General features: G+C 45.9%; 1 protein-coding gene across 6 annotated transcripts in view; it reads left to right on the top strand.

Annotated features, from left to right (window-relative positions):
- rfc1 (replication factor C (activator 1) 1) overlaps positions 1–26,097 on the top strand; it is a 96,566-nt gene that overhangs the window by 6,806 nt on the left and 63,663 nt on the right. For 5 of the 6 annotated variants that reach the window (XM_072496587.1, XM_072496585.1, XM_072496584.1 and 2 more), the window contains 3 exons: positions 6,484–6,609; positions 6,772–6,847; positions 12,949–13,059. In XM_072496587.1, the coding sequence (XP_072352688.1) occupies positions 6,484–6,609; positions 6,772–6,847; positions 12,949–13,059 (313 nt within the window). Of the gene's footprint in view, positions 1–6,483; positions 6,610–6,771; positions 6,848–12,948; positions 13,060–17,764; positions 17,965–26,097 lie in introns of those variants that run through there. The other variant, XM_072496588.1, reaches the window with a different exon arrangement.

The raw sequence follows: 26,097 nt of genomic DNA, 5'->3' as shown, positions 1-26,097 counted from the left end.
TCTTCCCATTTCCCTTTCAGCTCATCTACCATGATGTCCCCCTCGTCCCTCATTTCCCTGTATATGTCCGACACCCTACTATCCTCCACCCATGTCTGAGATCTCACTATCCTGCACCTCCTGCGTCGGGAGCTGCGGGAATTCCCTCACCTGTTGCCTCGCAAAAGCCCTCCGTTGCATATACCGATATGCATTCTCTTGGGGCAACCCATATTTTTCCGTCAGCGCTCCCAGACTCGCAAACAGATCTCTCAATTGTACTACCCCAGCTCTTTGCCATGTTCCAAATCCCCCATCCATTCTCCCCGGAACAAACCTATGGTTATTTCTTATCGGGGACCGCACCGAGGCTCCCGTCCTTCCCCCATGCCATCTCCACTGCCCCCAAATTTTTAATGTTGCCACCACCACCGGGCTTGTAGTGTATTTCTTCCGTGAAAACGGCAACGGTGCCGTCACCATTGCTTGTAAACTGGTCCCCTTGCAGGACGCCCTCTCCAATCTCTTCCACGCCGTTCCCTCCCTTTCTCCCATCCACTTACACACCATTGAAATATTGGCGGCCCAGTAATAATCATTTAGGCTCGGTAGTGCCAACCCCCCCCTATCCCTACTACGCTGCAAGAACCCCCTCCTCGCTCTCTGGGTCTTCCCGGCCCACACAAAACTCATAATGCTTTTCTCAATTCTCTTTAAAAAAGCCTTCGTGACCATCACCGGGAGGCACTGAAACACAAAGAGGAATCTCGGGAGAACCACCATTTTAACCGCCTGCACCCTACCCGCCAATGACAGGGACACCATGTCCCATCTCTTGAAGTCCTCCTCCATCTGTTCCACCAATCGTGTTAAATTAAGCCGGTGCAAGGTTCCGCAATTCTTGGCTATCTGAATCCCCAAATATCGGAAGTCTCTTGTTACCTTCCTCAGCGGTAAATCCTCTATTTCCCTGCTCTGCTCCCCCGGATGCACCACAAACAACTCACTTTTCCCCATGTTCAATTTATACCCCGAAAAATCCCCTCCACCGGGTCCGCCACATACAACAACAAATCATCCGCATACAGAGATACCTGGTGTTCTTCTCCTCCCCTAAACACTCCCCTCCACTTCCTGGAACCCCTCCGTGCCATGGCCAGGGGCTCAATCGCCAGTGCAAACAATAACGGAGACAGGGGACATCCCTGCCTCGTCCCTCTATAAAGCCGGAAATAATCAGACTCCTGTCCATTTGTAACCACACTCGCCATCGCTGCCCTATACAGCAGCTGTACCCATCCGATATATCCATCTCCGAAGCCAAATCTCCTCCGCACCTCCCACAGATAATCCCACTCCACTCTATCAAATGCTTTCTCGGCATCCATCGCCACCACTATCTCCGCTTCCCCCTCTGGCGAGGGCATCATCATTACCCCTAGCAACCTCCGTATGTTCGTGTTCAGCTGTCTCCCCTTCACAAACCCAGTCTGGTCCTCATGTACCACCCCCGGGACACAGTCCTCTATCCTCGTCGCCATTACCTTGGCCAGAATCTTAGCATCCACATTTAAACGAGAAATGGGCCTATAGGACCCGCATTGCAGCGGGTCTTTTTCCTTCTTTAGGAGGAACGATATCTTTGCCTCTGACATAGTCGGGGGCAACTGCCCCCTTTTCCCTAGCCTCATTAAAGGTTCTCGTCAGAAGCGGGGCCAGCAAGTCCATATACTTCCTATAAAATTCCACCGGGAATCCCTATAGTCCCGGGGCCTTCCCCGCCTGCATGCTCCCAATCCCTTTCACTACCTCCTCCATCTCAATCTGTGCTCCCAGTCCTGCCCTCTCCTGCTCCTCCACCTTAGGGAATTCCAGCTGATCCAGAAAGCACATCATTCTCTCCTTCCCTTCCGGGGGCTGAGCTTTATATAATCTTTCGTAGAATACCTTGAACACCCCATTTACTCTCTCCGCTCCCCGCTCCATCTCTCCCTCCTCGTCTCTCACCCCCCCCCCCCCCCCCCCCATCTCCCTCGCTGCTCCCCTCTTCCTCAGTTGGTGGGCCAACAACCGGCTCGCCTTCTCCCCATATTCATACTGTACACCCTGTGCCTTCCTCCATTGTGCCTCTGCATTACCTGTAGTCAACAAGTCAAATTCTACATGTAGCCTTTGCCTTTCCCTGTACAGTCACTCCTCCGGTGCCTCCGCATATTGTCTGTCCACCCTCAAAAGTTCTTTCAGCAACCGCTCCATTCTCCAGGGCGGGTGCTGTTCTTTTTCCTCCCCTATCTCCAGGTCCACCCAATGTGGAGCGTGGTCCGAGATAGCTATTGCCGTGTACTCCGTCCCTGTCACCTTCGGGATCAGCGCCCTTCCCAATACAAAAAAATCTATCCGTGAATATACTTTATGGACATAGGGGAAAAACGAGAACTCCTTACTCCTAGGCCTGCTAAATCTCCAGGGGTCTACTCCTCCCATCTGCTCCATAAAGTCCTTGAGCACCCTAGCTGCAGCCGGCCTCCTCCCGGTCCTGGACCTCGATCTGTCCAGCCCTGGGTCCAGCACCATATTAAAGTCTTCCCCCATTACCAACTTTCCCGCCTCTAGATCCGGGATACGTCCCAACATTGGCCTCATAAAATTGGCATCATCCCAGTTCGGGGCATATACGTTCACAAGAACCACCGCCTCCCCTTGCAATCTGCCACTCACCATCATGTATCTACCCCTGCTATCCGCCACTATGGTCTTTGCCTCAAACAGTACCCGTTTCCCCACTAATATAGCCACCCCCCTGTTCTTTGCGTCTAACCCCGAATGAAACACCTGCCCCACCCATCCTTTACGTAGTCTGACCTGGTCTATCAGTTTCAAATGCGTCTCCTGCAACATAACCACATCTGCCTTTAATTTCTTTAGGTGTGCGAGTACCCATGTCCTTTTAATCGGCCCGTTCAGCCCTCTCACGTTCCACGTGATCAGCCGGGTTGGGGGGCTCTTTACCCCCCCCCCTTGTCGACTAGCCATCCCCTTTTTTAATCCAGCTCCTCACCCGGTTCCCACGTAGCCGTATCTCCCCCCGACGGCGCCCTCCTGCCTCGACCACCCCACCCCATACCAGCTCCCCCTTCTCCCCAGCAGCAGCAACCCAGTTAATCCCCCCCCCCCCCCCCCCGCTAGATCCTCTTCTAGCGTAATTGCACCCCCCATGTTGCTCCCAGAAGTCAGCAAACTCTGGCTGACCTCGGCTTCCCCCCGTGACCTCGGCCCCCACTGTGCGAGGCCCCCTGCTTCCCTGTTCCCGCCATGATTACCATAGCGCGGGAACAAAGCCCGCGTTTCCCACTTGGCCCCACCCCTAATGGCCGGCGCCCACAATTGCTCATCCTCCACCCCCCCCCCCCACACACACGACATGGGGAAGAGAGAAAAGTTATAGGGTCGCAAGATTAACAACTTGAGAAATCATCCCTTCCCCCTTTTCCCCCCCTTCACCCCACGTAATCACACCACCACTTTGTCCCAAACGTTCTTTTTCTGGCCCGCCTATTCCAGCTGCTCCTCTACAATAAATGTCCACGCCTCTTCTGCCGTCTCAAAGTAGTGGTGCTTCCCTTGGTGTGTGACCCACAGTCTTGCCGGTTGCAGCATTCCAAATTTGACCTTCCTTTTGTGAAGCACCGCCTTGGCCCGATTGAAACTCGCCCTCCTTCTCGCCATCTCCGCACTCCAATCTTGATATACGCGGATCACCGCGTTCTCCCACCTACTGTTCCGAGTTTTCTTCGCCCATCTGAGGACCATCTCTCTGTCATTATATCAGAGAAATCTCACCACTATGGCTCGAGGTATTTCTCCAGCCCTCGGTCTTCGCATCATAACTCGATAAGCTCCCCCCACCTCCAATGGGCCCGTCGGGGCCTCCGATCCCATTAACGAGTGAAGCATCGTGCTCACATATGCCCCGACGTCCGCCCCCTCCGCACCTTCGGGAAGACCAAGAATCCTTAAATTCTTCCTCCTCGCATTATTCTCCAACACCACAACCTTTCCACACACCTTTTGTGTTGTGCCTCGTGCATCTCTGTCTTCACCACCAGGCCCTGTATTTCGTCTTCATTATCAGCAGCCTTTGCCTTCACAACCCAAAGCTCCTGCTCCTGGGTCTTTTGTTCCTCCTTTAGCCCTTCAATCACCTGTAATATTGGGGCCAGCAGCTCCTTCTTCATCTCCTTTTTAAGTTCTTCCACACAGCGCCGCAGGAACTCTTGTTGGTCAGGGCCCCATACGAGACGGCCACCGTCCGACGCCATCTTGCTTTGTGCTTGCTTTCCTTGCCGCTGCTCTAAAGGATCCTCCGCAATCCGGCCACCTTCCTCTCCTTTTTCCATCTGTGTCCAGGGGGAATTCCCTTCTGGTTTACCGCACAGTGTTTTTAGCCGTTAAAATTGCCGTTGGGGCTCCTATTAAGAGCCCAAAAGTCCGTTCCACTGGGAGCTGCCGAAACGTGCGACTCAGCTGGTCATCGCCGCACCCGGAAGTCTTGGTCACCTTTCCTAATATGAAATGTCAAATTTTGTTCAATAGGGCTTCTGTTTGGACATTTCCCTACATTTCAGGTGCTATATAAATGGAAATTGATGTGACTTGACTTTAGTCACTTGTATTGACTGATTTAGTGTTACGATTGTTGGTTTCATTGCTTTCCTCCGGAATAACCAAGTTTTGTCATGTCCCCTCTATTCGGCAGTAAGCCATTTGTTCAGATCCAACCATCTACATTTCTCCTTTTGTTGTTTGAGTTGGGCAAGGTATGTTTGGTCACTTGAATAGGATGCACCACAAAGAACTTACTAATGGCAGGGGAGGGGGTAGAATTTCTCTGAAGTGTGTGGTAACATTTAGCTCAAAGAGAAGGTGAATCTTTTTGATTGCTGGCATGTTTATAATCTTTGGCACATTCAAAATGCTATGGAATTGCACTTTGTTTCCCCACAGCCCTTCTGGTATTTTTCAGATGCCTTGGATTCCACTTGGCCTTGCAGGTATCAATTCCCCAGTGTTTTATTTTAATCTCATAGGAAAACATGTGGTGGAAATGTACAGAACTGAGAAAAGCAGGTTGCTCATGTGGTTGCTTTATTATGGCCCATTGAAAAAACTTTTCTGTTTAGTTGTTCATTGTCTACTTTCTACCCAATTCCCCACAAATGGTGAATGCCATTTTATTAACTAGTCTCAATGAAATGAAGCTCCAATTCTGGAGGAACAATTGCTGTCAGAGGAAACATCATTTTGAGGTGAATCTCTGCATCTCTGGAGGTGGCAGCACCATCTCATTTGTTAGAAACATTGCTGCCAAAATCCAGTCTGATGTCCAATGCATCTCTAATTGAAAAGGGTCATCAAACTGGAACCTCTGCTATTTGACAGCGGACTGTTTTATAGATGTCACTCCAGTTAGGAGATGATGTAACAGAAAGCAGGTGAATCGGGACAAGGCTTTGAAACCTTGATGCATTGATTAAGTTTGTGTCGTCATTGAGCAATGCCATGCTATTGTTCTGGACTGTACAAGAGCCATTCCCCAAATGGATTAATTGCTCCTCCTCGATGACTGCTTAAGGCAATGGAAAGCTAAATGCAGATTGCAAAGGTTTCGGGTTCCAACTGGCCAGTCCTCAGCCGGGCACCACTGAATTGGAAGGGTGTAATAAAGAATTGATAGAATGGTGCCTATGGAAGAGGGACTTCATTCTGAAGAGATTGGTGTTGTTTTTGGAGCACAGAATGCCAGGTGTTTTGGCAGAAGTGTTCAAAATCTTGGAGAAAGTTTCAATGGTACAAGGGTTAGTGATTAGTAAAATAATCGGCGGTGATTTGAGAAAACAATTGCATTACACTGTTATGGTCTGGACAGCAGTTCCTGAAAGGATGATGGGAACAGATTTAATAGCACTTTAAAGGGAATGAAAGAAATACTTGAAGGGAAAAAAAATCCATAGGGTTATGGTGAAAGGGCAACGGGAGCTGGACTCGTGAGATAGCTCTACCAAAGAGCTAACAATAGCATAATCGCAGTATGCCATGATTTGGCTGGAGCAGAGTCAGCTCCTCTTGACTGAGATGCTGGCAGCAGCATTACAGTTGCTCCTTAGTCCCTGATCTGTAGAGAGGAAATGTTGCTCGCGATCTGCCCTTCAAAGTGTGCGTGAACTGATGTTGGTTGAGGATTGGATTGGGGTTGGTTTTGACCCCTATAGTAGGACTGCTTGCTGATACTGCATGATAATTTTCCAAGTCTGAGGGAGTGACCGACAATTGTGAAACCGCTGCTCTGACACCACATGTCTATGAATTGCTGATGACTGACGTTAGTTTGCACATATTAGCCCATTCTGAATTTTGGGGCACTACCTGTGCATGTTTCTATGATGGAAATACAATTATCTCTCCAACTAGTGAATTTCTGAGAGATTTAGCATTTTCTATTCGTAGGACATCAGAAGATTCTTCGGTGGGCTTTCTACTGCAAAAAAAGCTGGGACTGAGTCTTTGGAAAAGAACCGAACTAAAAATGTTGGCAAGGGGACTTCAGACGTGAAGAAGAAAACTGACGTCAAGGTCAGTTACTGTGCACCCGTTTTAATGTTCTGAGTAATTTTCTGTCTAACGCTTTTGTGCAAATACAGGATTGACAACTTGCATCAAAGGCAGTGAGCAGCATAGACAGGACTGTCCAACATCCATCTAATGGTGCCCACTTTGTTTGCTTTGTGTTTTTAGGGAAAGGGGTCATCCAATTCAATATCAGGAAAACAAAAGCCAGTGCACAAGAAAAAACACATTATTTATGATTCAGGTAAAGCTTTTTGATGAAACTCTTCTCTGTATGAAATGCAATCAATGCAGAATGAGCTTTGTGGAAGAGAGCTGTTCTCATCAAATTTTCATCCTTCCATAAAGGGTGTGGATTAATTGATGTTGGTTGCTGTTTGGCATCTTGTCTGTGTGACTGTTATTCATGGGTGAGAGAATAAAGGGTAAATGTAGTGGTCAACACTAAGGAGAAGGTGTTAGAATTCTTTGAGGAGGTAATGAGGAAGTTGGACAAAGGAGAGTGAGCATGATCTATTTGGATTTCCAGAAGGTCTTTGACAAGGTGCCTTGCAGGAGGCTGCTACGTAAGATGAGAGCCCATGGTATTAGGGGCAAGGTACTGGCATGGATGGAGGATTGGCTGACTGGAAGCTGGCAGAGAGTGGGGACATATTCAGGATGTCAGCCGATGACTAGTGATGTTCCACAGGGGTCTGTGTTGGGATCACAATATTATTCACTGTATGCATTAATGATCTGGAAGAAGGAACTGAGGGCATTTTTGTTAAGTTTGCAAATGATACAAAGATATGTAGAGGGACAGGTAATGTTGAGGAAGCCGGAAGGCTGCAGAAGAACTTGGACAAGCTAGGAGAGTGGGCAAAGAAGTGGCAGATGGAATACAATGTGGAAAAGTGTGAGGCCATGCACTTTGGTAGGAAGAATAGAGGCATAGACTATTTTCTAAATGGAGAAAGGCTTGAGGAATCTGAAACATCAGGACGTGGGAGCCCTAGTTCAGTATTCTCTTAAGGTTAATGTGCAGGTTCAGTCGGCAGTTAGGAAGGCAAATGCAATGTTCATGTCGAGAGGGCTAGAATACAAGAACAGGGATGTACTGGGCTGTCTTACACCCCATTTGGAATGTTGTGAGCAGTTTTGGGCCCAGTATCTAAGGAAGGATGTGCTGGCTTTGGAGGCGGTCCAGAGGATGTTCACAAGAATGATCTTGGGAATGAAGGGTTTGTCAAATGAGGAACGGTTGAGAACTCTGGGTCTGTACTCGATGGAGCTTAGAAGGATGAAGGGGGGATCTAATTGAAACTTACAGGGTACTGAGAGGCCTGGATAGAGTGGAGGTGGAGAGGATGTTTCCACTAGTAGGAGAGACTAGAACCCGAGGGCACTGACTCAGACTGAAGGGACGATTCTTTAAAACTGAGACTCTGAGGAGTTTTTTCAGCCAGAGGGTGGTGAATCTGTGGAACTCATTGCCGCAGAAGGCTGTGGAGGCCAAGTCACTGAGTGTCTTCAAGACACTTGCGGGGATCCAGCGATCCAGAGTTCTCTGAGGTCCCAGGTTCAAACCTTGCCACTGCAGATGGTGATATTTGAATCCAATAAAAATCTGGAATTAAAAGTCTAGTGCCTCACATTCTTTAAAAAGTACCTGGATGAGCACTTGTCACGGCTTAACATTCGGGGCTATGGGCCAAATGCTGGCAAATGGGATTAGGATTGGCAGATCAGGTGCCTTTCATGTGTCGGTGGAGACTCGATGGGCCGAGCGGCCTTTTCTACACTATTTTTCTGTGACGATTATGAAAACATTGTCGATTGTCGTAAAAACCCATCTGGTTCACTAATGTCCTGTAGGGAAGGAAATCTGCCTTCCTCACCTGGTCTGGCCTATATGTGACTCCAAACCCAGAGCAATGTGGTTGACTCTTAACTGCCCCCTCAAGGGCAATTGGGGATGGGCAATAAATGTTGGCACAGCCTGGAATGCCCACGCCCCATGAACGAATAAAAAAATAGACAGAGATAGATAGGTTCTTGATTAATAAAGGGATCAGAGGTTATGGGGCGAAGGCAGGAGAATCAGCCATAATCGAATGGTGGAGCAGACTGAATGGCCTAATGCTGCTCTTATATCTTATGGTCATTTATAAGCACCAATAGAGGTGAGTAGGAACCTTGACAGCTGAACTTGCAGAACTTGCCTTCAGCAGACATTCGGATGTTTTAATTTTTGGCAAGCATTAATGGTTAGGTATTGGTAGTGGGGCTGCTGACTGATTTTACTCCCTCCAGCTTTGGGATGCTGAGGCCTGTTGATGTGTCCGTATCACTATTGTGACTGAGAGCAGCTATCCCCCCTCCCTACCTAACCCCCCATGGGTGGGAGTTTGAGCCAGAGATTTTCCTGATGTGGATGGTTTTATTAAAAGGCTGTGAATATATTGATGAGGATGGGATAGTCACATGACTTAATTTGCTGAAGCTTGTTTCTTCCGGCTTTTAAATCTTGTGGCTGCAGCTTGAGGACTCTTCCTCTAAAGACTGTGGTCCTGACGACCTCCTGGCAATAATACTAAAGACTTGTGCTCCAGAACTAGCCATGTCCTTAGTTAGGGTTCTGCCAGTCTGTTCCTGACCTCATTGCAGCCTTGATCTAAATGTGAACAAAAAAGATGAATTCTAGGGGAGGTGGGAGTGACTGCCCTTGACATCAAGATAATGTTTGACAGAATATGGCATCAAGGAACCCTAGAAAACTTGGGAGTGTCAGTGAGCAGATTATTGCTGGGTAAATGCCGCTTGATAACACTGTCAAGGGCACCTTCTAACACCTTTGCTGATGGTGGAGAGTAGACTGATGACCGAGAGTAGACTGGGTGGTAATTGGCCGGGTTCAATTTGCCAGCTTTTTGTGCACAGGACAAACCTGGGCAATTTTCCACATTGTCAAATAGATGCCAGTGTTGTAGCTGTACTAGAACAGCTTGGCTAGGAGCACGGCTCGTTTGTGGAGTACAAATCTTCAGTACTATCGCTGGAATGTTGCAGAGCCCACAGCCGTTGCAGTATCCAGTGCCTTCATCTGATTTTTGAAATCACGTGGAGTGAACTGAATTGGCTGAAAACTGACATTTATGATGCTGCGGACCTTAGGAGGAGGCTAAGGTGGATCATCTTGTGGTTGCAAATGCTTCAAATCTCTTCTGCACTGATGTGCTGGACTCTCCCATTATCGACGATGGGGATATTTGTGGAGCCTCCTCTTCCAGTTTTTTGTTTAATTGTCCATCGCTATTCACGATTGGTTGTGGTAGGACTGCAGAGCTTGGATTAGATCCGTGGTTGTGAGATGACCTAGCTCTGCTTGGTGCATGCTGCTACTGCTTTAGCAGGTTGGCTCATTTTTAGATATGCTTGTTATTTCTCGTGTCCTGTCTGCACTCTTCATTGAACCAGGTTGAATCTCCGAGCTTGATAATGGTAGAGTGGGGGACATGCTGGGACATGAGGTTACATATTGGGGGTGAATACAATTTGTCTGCTTCTGATGGCCCCCAGCAATTTATGGATGCTCAGTTTTTGATTTGCTCAGAATCTATTCCATTTAGCACGGTAGTAGTGTCAGACAACATGATGGAGGGTATCCTCAGTGCGAAGATGGGACTTAGTCTCCACAAAACTCCCCAGGTGGCCTGCCCACCGCACTCCCTGCTCTGTTGTTTCTGCCAGACCTGCGGTCAACCAATATTACCCCCATCACTCTGCGATTACCAGTATGATGCCATCAGTATTTTAACTGCATTGAGATGAGAAACAAAAAATCTAAGTTGATCATGGGAGCCACCAGCAGCAGTTATTAAAAATAATCTAGTTTTTCATTTCGATTTTAAAAGTATGTGCATCCCATAAGAATCAGCAACACTAATGACTCGACTAACGTGGAGCAATGAACAATTTACCAAGTTAGAAGTTGGAAAGTGCACTAACCAGATGAAGTATAAAACATGAATACTTAAAATCAATACAGTGGTGCTACCGAGCCCCTCTTTGTGAGAGACTTTGAAGACCCCCACCCAGAGTACATTCGGTGCCTTTGCCACCCTCCATGCTTCTTTCTTCCAAATGGGGTTCCACATGGAGGAGCACTGATTCATCTGCCAAGTGATGGCAAAGAGGGTGAGGGCAGTAGGTGGTAATCAGCAGGCGGTTTTCTTGCCCATGTTTGACCTGATGGCATGAGACTTCATGGGGTCTGGAGTTGATGCTGAAGATTCCCAGGACAATTCCCTCCCGGCTGTATACTACTGTGCAGCCACGTCTGCTGGGTCTGTCCTGCAGGTGGGGCAGGACATACCGAGGAACGGTGTTGCTGTTGTTGGAGACCTGATTTGTAAGGTATAATTTTGTGAGTATGACTCTGTTCGGCAGTTGCTTGGCTAATCTGTGGGACAGCTCTGCCAATTTTGGTACATGGCCCCAGATGTTAATAAGGAGGGGTTTGCATGGGTGACAGAGCTGGGTGTACTTTTGTTGTCTAGGTCTGTGCTGGTGTTAAGAGTGAACCATGTTGCTGATATTCTGTTGTCTCATGTAGACCAGGTAAGGATAACAGATTTTCTTCCCTAAGGGGCATGAGTGAACCAGGTGGGCTTTAACGACAATCAACAGTGGTTTCATTGTCACCATTGTTGAGACTAGCTTTTAATTCCAGATTTATTAATATAATTCAAATTCCACCAGCTGCCATGGTGGGATTTGAACTTGTGTCTCCAGATCATTAGCCTGGGTCTCTGGATTGCTTGTCCATGACATTAACATTTCAGCAGTGCCTCCTCCTAAATGGTAGATAATTGTTGACAATTAGGAATAATTTGCTTATCTGCTCCGTTGTAGGGGAGATGAGAAGAAACACATTTCATCTCCCTGCAACGCTATTTAAATAACAAGTAATTGGCATCTACAATATTTGCTCGTTAAAAGCTACCAGGGGCCCTTTTAGTATATACTGGGGATGCTGGAAATATGAAATAAAAACTGGAACACTGAGCAGGTCTAGCAGCATCTGTGTTACTAGGCCGTTTTTATCTATTCTGATGAAAGGTGATCAGCCCAAAACATTAACTCTGTTTCTCTCTCCACAGGTGTTGCCAGACTAGCTGAGCATTTCCAGAATTTTCTGTTTGTTATTGCTTATTTGGTATATTTTGCTTGTCTAAAGTGTGTTTTGCAGTCATACAAAAATTATTCAGTTGTGCTCACTTTAGACCCGTTCAGGAGTATTTCAGTGTACATGCTTTTTACTATCTGCTGTTGCTTACCCTGTTAATATGTCAGTGTTTTCAGTGAGGTCAAGTACTCTTTTTTTTTTTTAAAAACCCATTTTATTTGGGTATTTGTAGTTTTAATAATAATAACGGTAACAGCAACATAAACATGGTGACGTATGCCTGAAAGAGTTGTAAACTTTTATCATTTTTCACAAGAGTTAAAATTGTCGGATTGTCATTAAAACCCACATTTCACTAATGTGTCCCTACCTGGTCCATTTTACAGCTGGTCCCTGTCCCCCACACACTGGTTGATTTTTAGTACCTTGAGGGTAGCAAATACTGACTTGAAGGGTTGATCACATTCCAAGAACAAATAAAATAATTTGCGCAACGAGCTAGTCAAGCATAATGAGTTGATGAGGGTGGCACTGGCTAGCACTGCTGCCTCACGGTGCCGAGGACCCGGGGTTGATCCTGGCTCGGGGTCACTATCCCTGTGGCGTTCTCCCCATTGCCCCTTAATTGGAATAAAAGAATTGGGCACTCCTAAATTTATTTTGAAAATAGTATAATGAGTTGATTTGCTTTTTCTGGTTTCTCTAGAAAATGTGGATAGCAGCCAAGATACAATTTCAACGGTTGAAGTAGTCTTTAATACCGTTCTCAAATTTGAAAGGCTAGACGGGTTGGCAGCTAATTTGATTATGGAGGGCATCGTGGCTCAGGCTGTTTCTGACCAGCAGGATCAATGGCTTATCATCTGCCAGAGAGGAGATCCCTTGTTTTTCTGTCCTCATCCATATCATGGGCGCAGGGATGGTCAGCAGAACCCTAAAGGATAAAATAGCATTTTTCTGTGTTGCAGTATTCTGCAATGGCAGGTGTGTTCTCTAGATCTCCCATCCCCAGATCATCTAACATACCAAAGAACTGAGGTCATTCCTTGCGTGATTTCAGTACAACGCCACAATGTAGTTAACTACAATGCAAGCTAGTTATTCCAGCACTTTTTGGGCAGATTTGATATCGAGAATGAACTGTGTTTTTGAACAATTGCGTTACTGTACTGCAGATTCTGAATTGGAAGAGTCTCCTCCGGAGAAGAAATCCAAGAAAACATCCTCCTCCTCCAAATCTATAAAACCTTCCAAACCAGAGACTATTACTGTGGTTTCTGAAACTGGTAAGAAACAGATAAGATCTGTATTCCTCTATATAGTTCTCAGTTCTAGTTAAACAGCAGAGTAACAACAGATGCCTTGTTCACTAATTCTTTCTTTCTTGATGGTGCCTGTTCGATGGTTTCGGTCATTTTATTGTCAGTATTCTTAACTTGATTTGAGAGCTTTCAAATTATAATTTAAATTGGTGCAGTCCACTTGTGATGGAAAATAAACCACTTAAGCGGATTGGATGTTAGCCTGATGATAGCTGGCTTGCCTGGGCAGCTAGGATCTATGTCAATAATGTGATCGCTGCCTTGAACTTGTAACTCTTGACTTCAGTCAGAAACATGTTGAGTTTTTTTTTATACCACTCCCCGACCAATAACATTTTACTGCCGTACAACAACATTTCATGGTTGGGCCAATACTCATTTCTTTGTTTGCATTAGTAGGTCATGAATTTCATTTCCGAGTAACATTTTTAGGATTTAGAAAATTAAAATTGAATACTTTAACCCCCTCCAAGCCAGATATCTTCCATGAAATACAGTGCCCGAAACTGAATGTAGCATTCCAAATGGGGTCCGAGCAAAGCTCTGTACAGCTTAAAGATAACTTCCTTCTCTTTCTAATCCAGGGTCTTGAGACAAAGGCCAATATTCTATTCATCTTTTTGATGCTTTTGGTACTGGTCCACTAGCTTTAAGTGAGTAGTGTGCTTGGACTCTCAAATCTCTGCTCTACAATTCCTAATTTGTTGCCATTTAGAAAACACTCATGATTTAACTTTCTTGGGTTGGAGTGGATGACTCCATCTGCTATAGTTTTACCCATTCGTTTAACCTAACTCTATTTCTTTGCATCTCCATGGATCCCATCTACACTGTTTACTGTCCCACCCATTTTAGTGTTACCATCAACTTAGATGAAGGATTACAGTTGTATTTAGAGGGGATTTTCACAGTAACTTCATTGCAGTGTTAATGTAAACCTACTTGTGACACTAATAAAGATTATTATTATTTCCAATCGTTAACAAATATGGTGAAAAGTTGAGGCGTTAAACCCGATTCCTGCGTAACGCCACTAAGCAAATTGTGCCAATCTGAGTATCTACCCGTTATCTGCACCCTCACTACAGCCATCCAAGCCATAAAGCTATCTTCAATTATTTGTTTCCATTTTTGCCAATAATCTGTTATATTATGTGGGCGGCATGGTAGCACAGTGGTTAGCGTGTTGCTTCACAGCCCCAGGGTCCCAGATGTGATTCTCAGTTTGGGTGACTGTCTGCATGTTCTCCCCGTGTCTATGTGGGTTTCCTCCGGGTACTCCGGTTTCCTCCCACAGGTCAGGTGAATTGGCTATGCTAAATTGCTCTTACTGTAAAAAAAGGTTAGGTGGGGATTACTGGGTTATGGGGATAGGATAGAGGTGTGGGCCTCAGTAGGGTGCTCTTTCCAAGAGCTGCTGCAGACTCGATGGGCCAAATGGCCGTCTCCTGCGTTGTAAATTCTAATATTCGATTTTTAAAAAAAAAATGCTTTCTGGAGGTTCTTTGAGATAATATTCATAGGTGTTCCCTTGTCTGCCTTCAGTGACCTCAAAAAAACCTTAGATTATTCATGACAAGACTCTCCTTGATCAGTTTTATAAGTGCTCAGTTACTTATCTTTCAATAATAGATTCTAATAACTTCCTTACACCAGATAAAATGGCAGACCAGTAAGTTACTTGGGTTCTTTGTCTGTCTCCAATTTAAAAAAAAAAAAAAGATTTTTATTGAGTTTTTGGTATACAAAACAAATATAGCAAATATAGATATGTACAAACAGTGGGACTTAAAAATGAGAAAATAAGTAAAACTATTTACACAGGGATCGGCTTCAACTATTTACATAGATTACATAATACAGTTAAAAGTGGTACACAGAGCCTACTTAACCAGAACCCGAATGAGCAGGTTCTTCCCGGAGGTGGAGGATAGATGCGAATGGTGCCAAGGCTCAGTCAACAATGCTAACATGTTTTGGTCTTGCCCCAGACTCGCTGGGTTGTGGACAGCCGCCTTCGTGGCAATTTGCAAGGTAGTGGGGATGAGGGTGGAGCCAGGCCCGAGAGTGGCAGTCTTCGAGGTATCAGAACAGCCAGATATATTCATGGGAGGAGGGCCGACTTTCTTCCCTTTGCTTCCCTAATCGCCTGCCGGAGAATCCTGTTTGCAGTGGCGATTGTGGTCTCCTGCCCCCCCCCCCCCCCCCCCCCCATGGATCTCATTCTCTTCAGTGCTCTCTTCGGGATCCTTGCTGCTCTCTTTGGGATCCTTGCATTGTGTACCCCCCTTAAAAAATGCCATAATCAATTTATCAGGTGAGTTGAAAAAGGCCTTGGGGTATGGATCTAAACAGGAAGAGGAACCTGGACAGTACGTTCATTTTGATCATCTGCACCATCCCTGCCAGGGAGAATGGGAGTGTGCTCCATCTCTGCAGGTCCTCTTTAACTTCCTCCGTCAGGCTGGTCAGGTTCCACGTGTGGATCCCTGTCCAGTCGTGAGTGATTTGGATCCACAGGTAGTGGAATTTGTGTTGGGCCTGGTTAAATGGCAGCCCCTTCAGCTCTGTCCCTCCCACTTGCGGGTTTATCTGGAAGATCTCACCTTTGCACAAGATAAGTTTGTAGCCCGAGATGGTTCCAAACTCTTTCAAGAGCGCCATGATCCCTTCCATGCTGCTTCACGGGTCCGCGATGTAAAGGAGCAGGTCATCCGCATAGAGCGAGACTCTGTGCTCTATGTCTCCTCTCCGGATCCCTTTCCAATTCTTTGCTGCCCGAAGCGCAATTGCAAGGGCGAACAGCAACGGGGATAATGGGCATCCCTGCCTTGTGCCTCTAAGCAGCTGGGAGTACTTCGAACCGGTGGTATTTGTCTGTACGCTCGCCATGGGAGCGTTGTACAGAAGTTTCACCCAGGTGGTGAACCTTGTTCCAAGCTCAAACTGCTCCCATTTGACTCTGTCGAAGGACTTTTCAGCATCTAGGGAGATGATCACCTCAGGTGTTCTCTCCCCGGATGGGGTCATGATCACATTCAACAGACGCCTGATGTTCGATGTTAGCTGTCTTTTCTTGACACAGCCCGTTTGGTCTTCAACCACCTCTAATAAGCAGTCCTCCAGTCTTTTGGCCAGGATCTTGGCCAGTATATTTGCAACTACGGTTAGCAACGAGATGGGTCTGTAGGAATCACATCCATTTGGGTCTTTGTCTCTTTTAGGTTTCAGAGAGATTGAGGCTTGTGCTAGCGTAGGTGGCAGTGTGCCCCTTACCAGCGAGTCGGTGAACATTTCCTGCAGGTGCGGGGCCAGTGCTGTCGCAAATCTTTTGTAGACATCAGCCGGGAAACCATCTGGTCCTGGTGCCTTCCCCGCCTGCATGGAGCTAATACTCTCAATGACCTCTCCAGTTCTCGTGGTGCTTCCAGGCACTGTTTTCTGTCCTCTCCCGTAACTGACATGTCCAGTCCATCAAGGAACTGCTTCATCCCCGAGTTCCCTGCTGGGGCTCTGAGGTGTACAGCCCCTGGTAGAAGGTCTCAAATGCTTTGTTGACCTTGTCCGGTTCCACTAAGTTGCCTCTGCTGTCCCTGATCTGTGCTATTTCCCTCATGGCTGCCTGCTTTCTCAGCTGGTGAGCCAGCAAGTGGCTGGCTTTGTCTCCGGAGTTGGTGCACTGCTTTCCTCGTGGAGAGCAGGCCAAAGTCCATCGGTAGCTTTTTCCTCTCCACCAGGAGCTTTACGGTCCTGTCCCCATTTAAGTAATGGAGTGACAAGTTATCAGTAATGGTGCTGTAATATATTGTCATAGATGTCATAGAATTTACAGTGCAGAAGGAGGCCATTCGGCCCATCGAGTCTGCACTGGCTCTTGGAAAGAGCACCCCACCCAAGGTCAACACCTCCACCCTATCCCCATAACCCAGCAACCCCACCCAACACTAAGGGCAATTTTGGACACTAAGGGCAATTTATCATGGCCAATCCACCTAACCTGCACATCTTTGGACTGTGGGAGGAAACCGGAGCACCCGGAGGAAACCCATGCACACACTGGGAGGATGTGCAGACTTCGCACAGACAATGACCCAAACCGGAATCGAACCTGGGACCCTGGAGCTGTGAAGCAATTATGATATCCACAATGCTACCGTGCTGCCCTGAGTTTGTCGAATTCTTTTATTATCCTGAGCAGTATCTCTGAGAAAGTAATCCCACATCATCTGTGTGTTTCCAGAGTCTGCTGTATTTTGCTTTTGTTGTATGTAAAAATAAAATACACATGTTGTACGTCGGTAATTTTCAAACTGAGTTGTGACCAGCGGGTGGGTGTTGGGAGGGTCGTGGAGCGATCGGTCAGGGCTTTCCCGATCGCAGGAAGAAGTGCTGAATGACTGCAACCAGCTTTTAAAATCTTATGCAGGCCATCCCGTGCATGTGTGTCCCTCAGTCGGGTGTAGCAGGCTCAGAGCCCAGCTGGGTCCGCCTCCTTTGTACATCAGCTTGCTGATCCAGGAGCAGATCCCCCCCCCAAAATCAATTAGGCTTCCCGCCAGAAGCGGCAGCAGAGAGCAGGTCACCTGCCCGGTACACTGATGTAAGGCACTCTAGGGGCGAAATTACTGAGGAGAGCGTCCTCTGTTTTGTTAGCTGCCAGCAAGCAAGCAACAAGAATGTGTGAAGAGCTGAAGATAATCTTTTTGGACGAAGGAAGAGAGGGCCAGAGACAGGCCAGTATCTCACAACTGAATCTACTAGAGAGAGCTTCGCAAGAGAGTTCATGGCAGGACAAAGCAGTGCTGGTGTGAGCTCCAGGACCTCTGATGAACAACCCATACAGAAATGTAATCTTGAATGACAAAGCAAGTGAGTTGTGAGGACCAAGTAGGCTCACCTGTCGCATTAAGGGTAAACGAAAATGGTGGATTGCGAAGGTCGGCCTGCGTGAGTCGCGAACGTTGGGCGGTTGGTAAAAATGGGTCCCCGGAAAAGAAAGTTTGAAAAACACTGGTGTAAGCTGCACCTGCATTGGCTGGATCACCACCATATGAATTTGAATGTTGGTGAGGAAGCCCCATGGCAAAAGCTGGGCGGCAGGATTCGTGGAGTTTAAATCAATGACTGCATTTAGGAGACAACTGGATCTGTTCCTAGACCAAAAGTGAATTTGGGGAAATGGTGAGAAGGCAAAAATCTCAGTTTGAAATTAACCAACAGGAGTGGGTTTATTGAGCTAAATCCTTTTTCCTAATAATTTCTGTACTATTTTTAAAAAAACCCACACCTAGCGCATGTGGGGAAAACGGTGAGTTGCTGATCTGTACAGACTAGGACTAGATCTATTTGAGAAGTTGGCTGCAACTGCAATTTACACACCTAATTAAAAAGTTTGTAGTTTTCAAAGTAAGTAATATTTTAAATAAAGTGCAGAGTGAGTGATACAAGGTGGGTTTACAATGTTCTAAGAACAGTAGTTTATCGGTGCAGGTTAGTGTGTTTCAGAAGAAGCACTTTTAAACTGGTTTCTCTTCCAAGATTAGGGGTTTTACGAGTCCGTGAAGATATATAGTGAGAGGCTAGGCTTGTTCTTTTATGTGAAATAGGTGCCGATCTACAAATTGTATTCAGTTTATCAGTTGGCTGCACCACAGTTTAACTTCTGATTAGCTGTCCCTGCTGTGGAAGAAATCAGCAGCCTTTTCTTGTGTTTCAGTATCTATGGCAAGGCCAGGAACTAACTGGTGACCCACTCCATCGATTAATTGGATGTAAATATGGTACTGATAAGTAATGCTGCAATAGAAATTTACCATCCTTCCTCAAAAGATCAAATATTGGTATTTATGGTTAAATAGACTATATTTAATATTATGGTCTGTAATTTATCCAAAAAACATTTGAGCTTGAAATGGATTTGGGGTCAGTTCTTAATTGTGTGGATAAATCTTAGTGGAGGCAGAAATAACATTAGGGAGTATGATTATTCCGTGGCTACTACTTGTCTTCGATTCAACTGGAGTGACATTTCATCTTTAAAATGTAACAATAAAAGCACAAAATATTGTATTTCACTTTTGGGGGAGGGGAAAGAAGTTTCTGGAGGGACTGATTATCAGAATTCTTATTCGGTGGAAAGAATTTTCATTGTTGTTTATGAATAACTACCGAAGTGCCAGTGGTTATGCAACTGATTAACTATCTGCTTAAAGTCCTGCTGAGTGGAGTGCAGTTGTTCACTGCTAACCCACACCATGAGGTTGGACAATGGTATTGGAATGTGACATTGTGGTGGGACTGATGACTGGTTCAGATGAAAGGATATCATCCAAAATAATTGGTTATAATGCCAGAGTAGAAATTGTTAGGGTTTCTTTGAGTTATTTACATGAATGGCCTTCCAGCCATCGAAAATGTCAGTGTTTTGACTATTTGATCGGAGCTCTTCTAGAAGGCAGCAGAAAGAGGGACCAATCTACATAGAGCATAGATGTTCTATGTTCTAATCTACATGTAGGTGGATTACAGGCGCCACTGAATGGTTGCAGACGAGTTACAGTGGATGCATGAGGATGATGCAAGACAGACAAGAGTGACATAACCGTGGCAGCAGATCTAGTAGGTGTAGCTACAGACGGGACTGAGGGTCATCCTTCAGTCAGAGCTCATCTATATTGAATTCTTTGAAAAATTGTGTGAGTAACTGCCTGAGTTGTTGGGAAGGATTTGGGCTCCTTTTTAAATAGAAATATTTCCAATTAAGGAGCAATTTTGTGTGGCTAGTTCTTCTATGCTGCACATCTTTGGGTTGTGGGGGGTGAGACCCATGCAGTCACGGGGGGAATGTGCAAACTCCACGCGGACAGTGGGCCTGGATCGAACCCGGGTCCTCGGTGCCGTGACGCAGCAGTGCTAGCCACTGCACCACCGTGCCATCCGCCTGTTTATTAGTCACCTTTTTCACACTTGGGTGGTTAGGTAGAGGCAATGACACAGGTAATTGTGAATAACAAAATTGATTTGAGCAGTGCCGCATAGTCACCAACCGATCTAGTGTCCGTGGCGCAGATTTTGTGGTGTTGTCGCTTTAATTGGCACATTAAATGACATAATCGCTACAAGAAGGATTGCAAATATAAACAAGGTGCCATTAATGCTCCAGTATCACAAGAGCGTTCCACAGAAGTGACTTCTTCTGGTGTCGTATAATCTGGGGACGTGCAGGATGCACAGAACTCGTGAAAGTAGTTTGTGATGTTAATGTGACTAAATACAGTAAGTACCCACTTGTAACCTGTGTCATGTTGACCTCCTCTGCCTGGGTTTGGCACATTGTTGTTCACTTTTTGACACAGTTGCAGACCTTGCAGCAGAGTTGTATTTTTATACACTGACATATTCAGTTTGTGTGAACGTGTGTAGATATAATTGCGGATTGTGCACCTGACATCACCCAGATCCATTTCACTGTAAACACTTGCATTAGGTCAGTTACTGACGCTACATCTCATTGGAGCGTGTCTTTTAACAGTGTTTCCTTGCTGGCAGATTTTCTCCACTCCCTGAAGGCGATAAATTCTGCTAAACTGTGGTTCTATGGGCATGGGTAGCACATGGGCATGTACTTGCATTCAAGTGCAAATTAGACACACCGTCTGAGTAATTATGTTGAATATGCTCCTGTTACAATCCCTCTAGAACCCTTTTAAAAAGGGTTTGAAAAAGATATTTGAATTTCTAGTGAACCACTTAAAGGAATTGCATGACCAAGATTTCAAATTTTAAGACTTTTATTGAAAAGCCTGAAGATCAAAATACTGTGGATGCTGGGAATCTGAAGTAAAATCAGAATATCCTGGAAAATCCCAGATCTGGCAGCATCTCTGGAGAGAGAAATCGTGTTAACATTTCAAGCCCAGGAGGACTCCTCTTCAGAACGGAGAAAAACTAAACATCACCTTGTAGGTGACTACTGCTCTTAAGCTGCGAAGAAGATAACCTTTATTAATGTTTTAATGTGGCCGATAACTCGCATACATATATATTACAATGCAGTCTCCACAGGATTACAGTTTTCATAGAAAAGAGTCCTCAGTCACTCAGCTTCTACTGAATTCACGTCTCCCTGGTTCGCTGAGCCACACCACATGCACGCGCGCATACGTACAGTATTTTTTTTTGAAGTGTGAACATTTTGCACCGTGCTCCCAGGAAGTCTCAGCAAGCACCTCTCAGTCCCTATGGTAACCAAGCCACAGATACTTGTTGGGCAGAAATCATAGCAGATCACTTGACCCTTCTTCCAAAACTGAAGTGAAGGTTGAGGGGATTTGATAGAGCTATTCAAAATCATGAGGGGTCTGGACAGAATAGATTGGGGGAAAAACTGTTCCCGTTGGTGGGAAGATCGAGAACCAGAGGGCACAGATCCAAGGAAATTGGCAAAAGAAGCAATGGAGACATGAGGAATATTTCTTGACATTTCTTGACATGAGGAATGTTTAAGATCTGGAATGTGCTGACCAGAGTTGGTGATGGCACGTTCAATTGAGGCATTCAAGGGGAATTGGACTATGTATGTGCAGGTTATGGGAGAAGGTGGGGGAATGACACTAGGTGTCTTTCCCATTTGAAGAGCCGGCATGGACAGAATGACCAATTCTGTGATTCTGATTCTGCGAAAATGTCATCATATAAAACCTTGCGCCCAGAGCTTTCCAAAAAGGGATTTTCACAATTTATCACGTCTCTGACCAAGGAATGTAAAATAAATACGATAGTTATTAATTTGATCTGAATGTTGGGGTCATCCTTATGAAGCAGCTGCAGGTAGTTATTTATAATGAGACTTTTGAGATAACGCTAAAAGTTGTGGGAAATGACCCATTCCCCTCAACTGAGAATCTGAGGGGGCAGGTGTGGTAAATGGGAACAGTTCACACTTTGTGACCTTTGCTCTGAGATTCCAGAACACAGTAAAAGAGAATTCTTGAACTCTGACACTTGGCATTATTATCTATTCCAGTTGTGCAATGTCCCAGCTTTGTTCTGTTGCCACTGTGTTTTCAGAGAGATTAACGTATGATTTTGACCTTGACACTTGGAATTACTCTTTATAAGCCGACCAGATAAACTATGGCTTAGTATATTTCACCAGTATGCTGTGTGGATAGACATTGCACAACTTGTCAAAGTTCAAATGTTGCCATAATAAGCAGGATTATATCTTCAGTTATCTATCTCTCTGAAAGTATCAGTGTCATAGTGACTGTAATGAATGGTTCAGAAAAAGTCCAGACATTTGAGATACACCGCCTACCCAATTACGTCTCTACGTTTGAGGCCATTTATTTCAAATTTGAGCTCTCTTTTTTTTTTTATTAGGTCATGCCAATTATCCAGGAAGTGTCACTCGTGTTTTTCCTGCCCCACCCCCATTTTTGCACAACGGTTAATTGAAGTTCAAACCTTGTAATCAGCGTCATGGTGTCAATTATTTGCTTTCTGTTAGAGTTTCATGAGTGTAGCATGCAATGTGTGCATGTGCGTGTATCTGAAAAGTGAAATGGGAGGCAACCTTGGAAAACAAGTTTGAAGTTTGCTGTCGAACACCATATTTGTTGCCTGGGGTTTGGCTTGAGGCAAAGGCTTTTCCCCCATAGGCTTGGGTTGACAAAATAATGCAGAGTTTTGAAAAAGTAGGCTTGCATGGCTGAATAGCCTTCAGCTGCTGTTTCTCATGTTTTGGTAGGAGGTTTGAGATGGAGTTGTGCAGTGTGAGTTTGTGATGGAGTTGTGCAGTGAGAGTTTGTGATGGAGTTGTGCAGTGTGAGTTTGTGATGGAGTTGTGCAGTGAGAGTTTGAGATGGGGTTGTGCAGTGTGAGTTTGAGATGGAGTTGTGCAGTGAGAGTTTGTGATGGAGTTGTGCAGTGAGAGATTGAGATGGGGTTGTGCAGTGAGAGTTTGTGATGGAGTTGTGCAGTGAGAGCTTGTGATGGAGTTGTGCAGTGAGAGTTTGTGATGGAGTTGTGCAGTGAGAGCTTGTGATGGAGTTGTGCAGTGAGAGTTTGTGATGGAGTTGTGCAGTGAGAGTTTGTGATGGAGTTGTGCAGTGAGAGTTTGTGATGGAGTTGTGCAGTGAGAGTGTGAGATGGAGTTGTGCAGTGTGAGTGTGAGATGGAGTTGTGCAGTGTGAGTGTGAGATGGAGTTGTGCAGTGTGAGTGTGAGATGGGGTTGTGCAGTGAGAGTTTGAGATGGAGTTGTGCAGTGAGAGTTTGTGATGGAGTTGTGCAGTGTGAGTTTGAGATGGAGTTGTGCAGTGTGAGTTTGAGATGGAGTTGTGCAGTGAGAGTTTGAGATGAAGTTGTGCAGTGAGAGTTTGTGATGGAGTTGTGCAGTGTGAGTTTGTGATGGAGTTGTGCAGTGTGAGTTTGAGATGGAGTTGTGCAGTGAGAGTTTGAGATGGAGTTGTGCAGTGTGTTTGAGATGGGGTTGTGCAGTGTGAGTTTGAGATGGAGTTGTGCAGTGTGAGTTTGTGATGGAGTTGTGCAGTGTGAGTTTGTGATGGAGTTGTGCAGTGAGAGTTTGTGATGGAGTTGTGCAGTGAGAGTTTGTGATGGAGTTGTGCAGTGAGAGTTAACATGGCAGCAAGCAGCATTTTGGATGAGCCCCAGGTTATGAAGGATGGGAGGCTGACCAGGAGAGCATTGGGATAGTCGGGCATGGGTGAGAGTTTTACAGTCGCTGAAAACTGTTCTTTAACTTTGATTTTTTGAGATACTGCATAACTGGAGGTGACAGCCAAATTAATGGGGGAAGAATTAGGCAGGCCCATTGTTGCTCGTTGTGGAGTCCTTGCTCGTGCTGCTTCTGGATGATGCTGGTGAATAATGTTCTCTGATGGCTGAGTCTGATTACAGCAATACATTTGGAATCCAGTGAAATTCTAACTGGTTCAACAAATTAATCTGAATGCAAAGCAGTATTTGATTGTAATAAAAATGCGCAAAATATTCAGTAGGTCAGACAGTATCTGGAGAGAGAAAAACGTTCATGTTTCGGGTCAGTGTCAAATGTGAAAAAGTTAGAAACGTAACAGGTTTAACCAAATACAGAGGCAGGGAAAAGGGAATGGGGGGGGGGGGCAGTGTTTCTGGAGAATAAGGAAGAAGACATGATATTAAAGAACAGCAGGCTGAAGGAGGAGATATTGGGGACAAGAATTGAAGCAAAAGGTGGAATTGGTAAAATTGTGGAAAACAGCTGGTGTGTGGGGGGAAAAGAATGGGGACAGTGGTTATGATCCAAAATTGTTCAATTCCGTGTTTAGTTCGGAAGGCTGTAAGGTGCTGTACCTCGGGCTTACTCTGAACTTCATTGGGACAGTGTAGGAGGTTAGGAGCCTGCCTTTCTATACTTTGCTGGCAAAGGAGGCTCTTGGCCTGGGAATTTGGTGAAGAAAGTAGGTTAGCCCCAGGGATGCAAACCTATTATTGATCATGTACTGATTGGAGAACCCCAGTCCACACCGCCTTCACTCTCACTAGCTCTGGTGCAACCATCCACCATCGCAACATCTACTGCCTGAAAAATTGGGATTGGTGTTACGATGTAAAGTTGTCGCATCCATTGTTGAGGCTGAAGGGGTGAAGTGCAGAGGAGAAAGATGAGATGCTGTTCCTTCAGCTTGCATTGAGTTTCCGTTTGGAACAGTGTTTTTAGGGTAGGCAGTGGTATTGTCACCAGACTAGTAATCCAGAGATCCAGGATAATGCTCTAGGGACCCGGGTTCGAATCTCACCATGGCAGCTGGTGAAATTTGAATTAAATGCAAGAAAATCTGGGATTAAAAGTCTAATGATGACTATTATGGATTGTTGTAAAAACCCATCGGGTTCGCTAATGTCCTTTTAGGGAAGGAAATATGTTGTCCTTATCTGGCCTGGCCAACATGTCACTCAGATCCACAGCAATGTGATTGACTCATAAATGCCCTGGACTGGGCAATAAATGCTGGCCCAGCCACCGATGACCACATCCCATGAACGAATAAAAGAAAAAGTGTAGGAGGCCAAGAACAGGGTGGTCATTGGTAGTTTAATGAAGAGTTTTTTTTAGAAAACATTTTATTGAGGCATTTATAATTTTAGCATTTTAACATTCTAAACAACAGAGCAATCCAACACATGCAAAAAACTCACAATAACATACCCAATCCCCCCCCCCCCCCCCACCTAGCTACCCGTATATTAGATTCCCGGCCCTTATTTTTCACTTCCATGCCTCTTTTCCCCCCATCCTGCTGACAAGTCAAGTTTCCTTGAAGAAGTCTATGAACGGCTGCACCTCCGAGCGAACCCCTGTATTGAACCCCTTGAGGCGAACTTAATTTTCTCTAGCCTAAGAATCCCTGCCATGCCACTGACCCACACCCACAACTTTGGAGGCTACGAGTCCCTATGCAGGACTTCCCCCACACCTCCCACATCTGTCCTCCACCTCCTCGAAAAATATGCTCATCCAGGCCACAGTCACATGAGTCCTGTGGACGACCTTGAACTGGATCAGGCTAAGCCTGGCACATGATGAGGATGCATTAACTCTCCTCGGGGCCTTCCCCCATTACCCGGCTTCCTGCTCCCCTCCCAACTCTTCCTCCCACTTCCTCTTCACCTCCCCGATTGGGATCCCTTCCCACTCCATCAGTTCCTTGTATATTTCCAAGACCCTCCCCACCCCAACCCCTGTTCTAGACATCACCTTATCCTGTAGTCCCCTTGGAGGGAGGCGAGGGAAGCTGGAATCTGCCTCCGGACAAACTCCCGTACCGGCAGGTACCAAAATCCGTTCCCACCCGGCAACTCAAACTCCTCCTCCAGGCTCGGGAAACCCTCCTCAATAAAGAGATCCCCAAATCTCAATCCCTGCCCGCTGTCACCTCCTAAAGCGCACCCCCCCCTCCCCCCCCAAATCACAAATTGGTGACCACACTGGCCCCTCT

Source organism: Scyliorhinus torazame, chromosome 3 (assembly GCF_047496885.1).
Source record: "Scyliorhinus torazame isolate Kashiwa2021f chromosome 3, sScyTor2.1, whole genome shotgun sequence".
NCBI lineage: Eukaryota > Metazoa > Chordata > Chondrichthyes > Carcharhiniformes > Scyliorhinidae > Scyliorhinus > Scyliorhinus torazame.
Note: the sequence above shows the minus strand (reverse complement) of the source record. Positions and strands in the feature narration are given on the sequence as shown.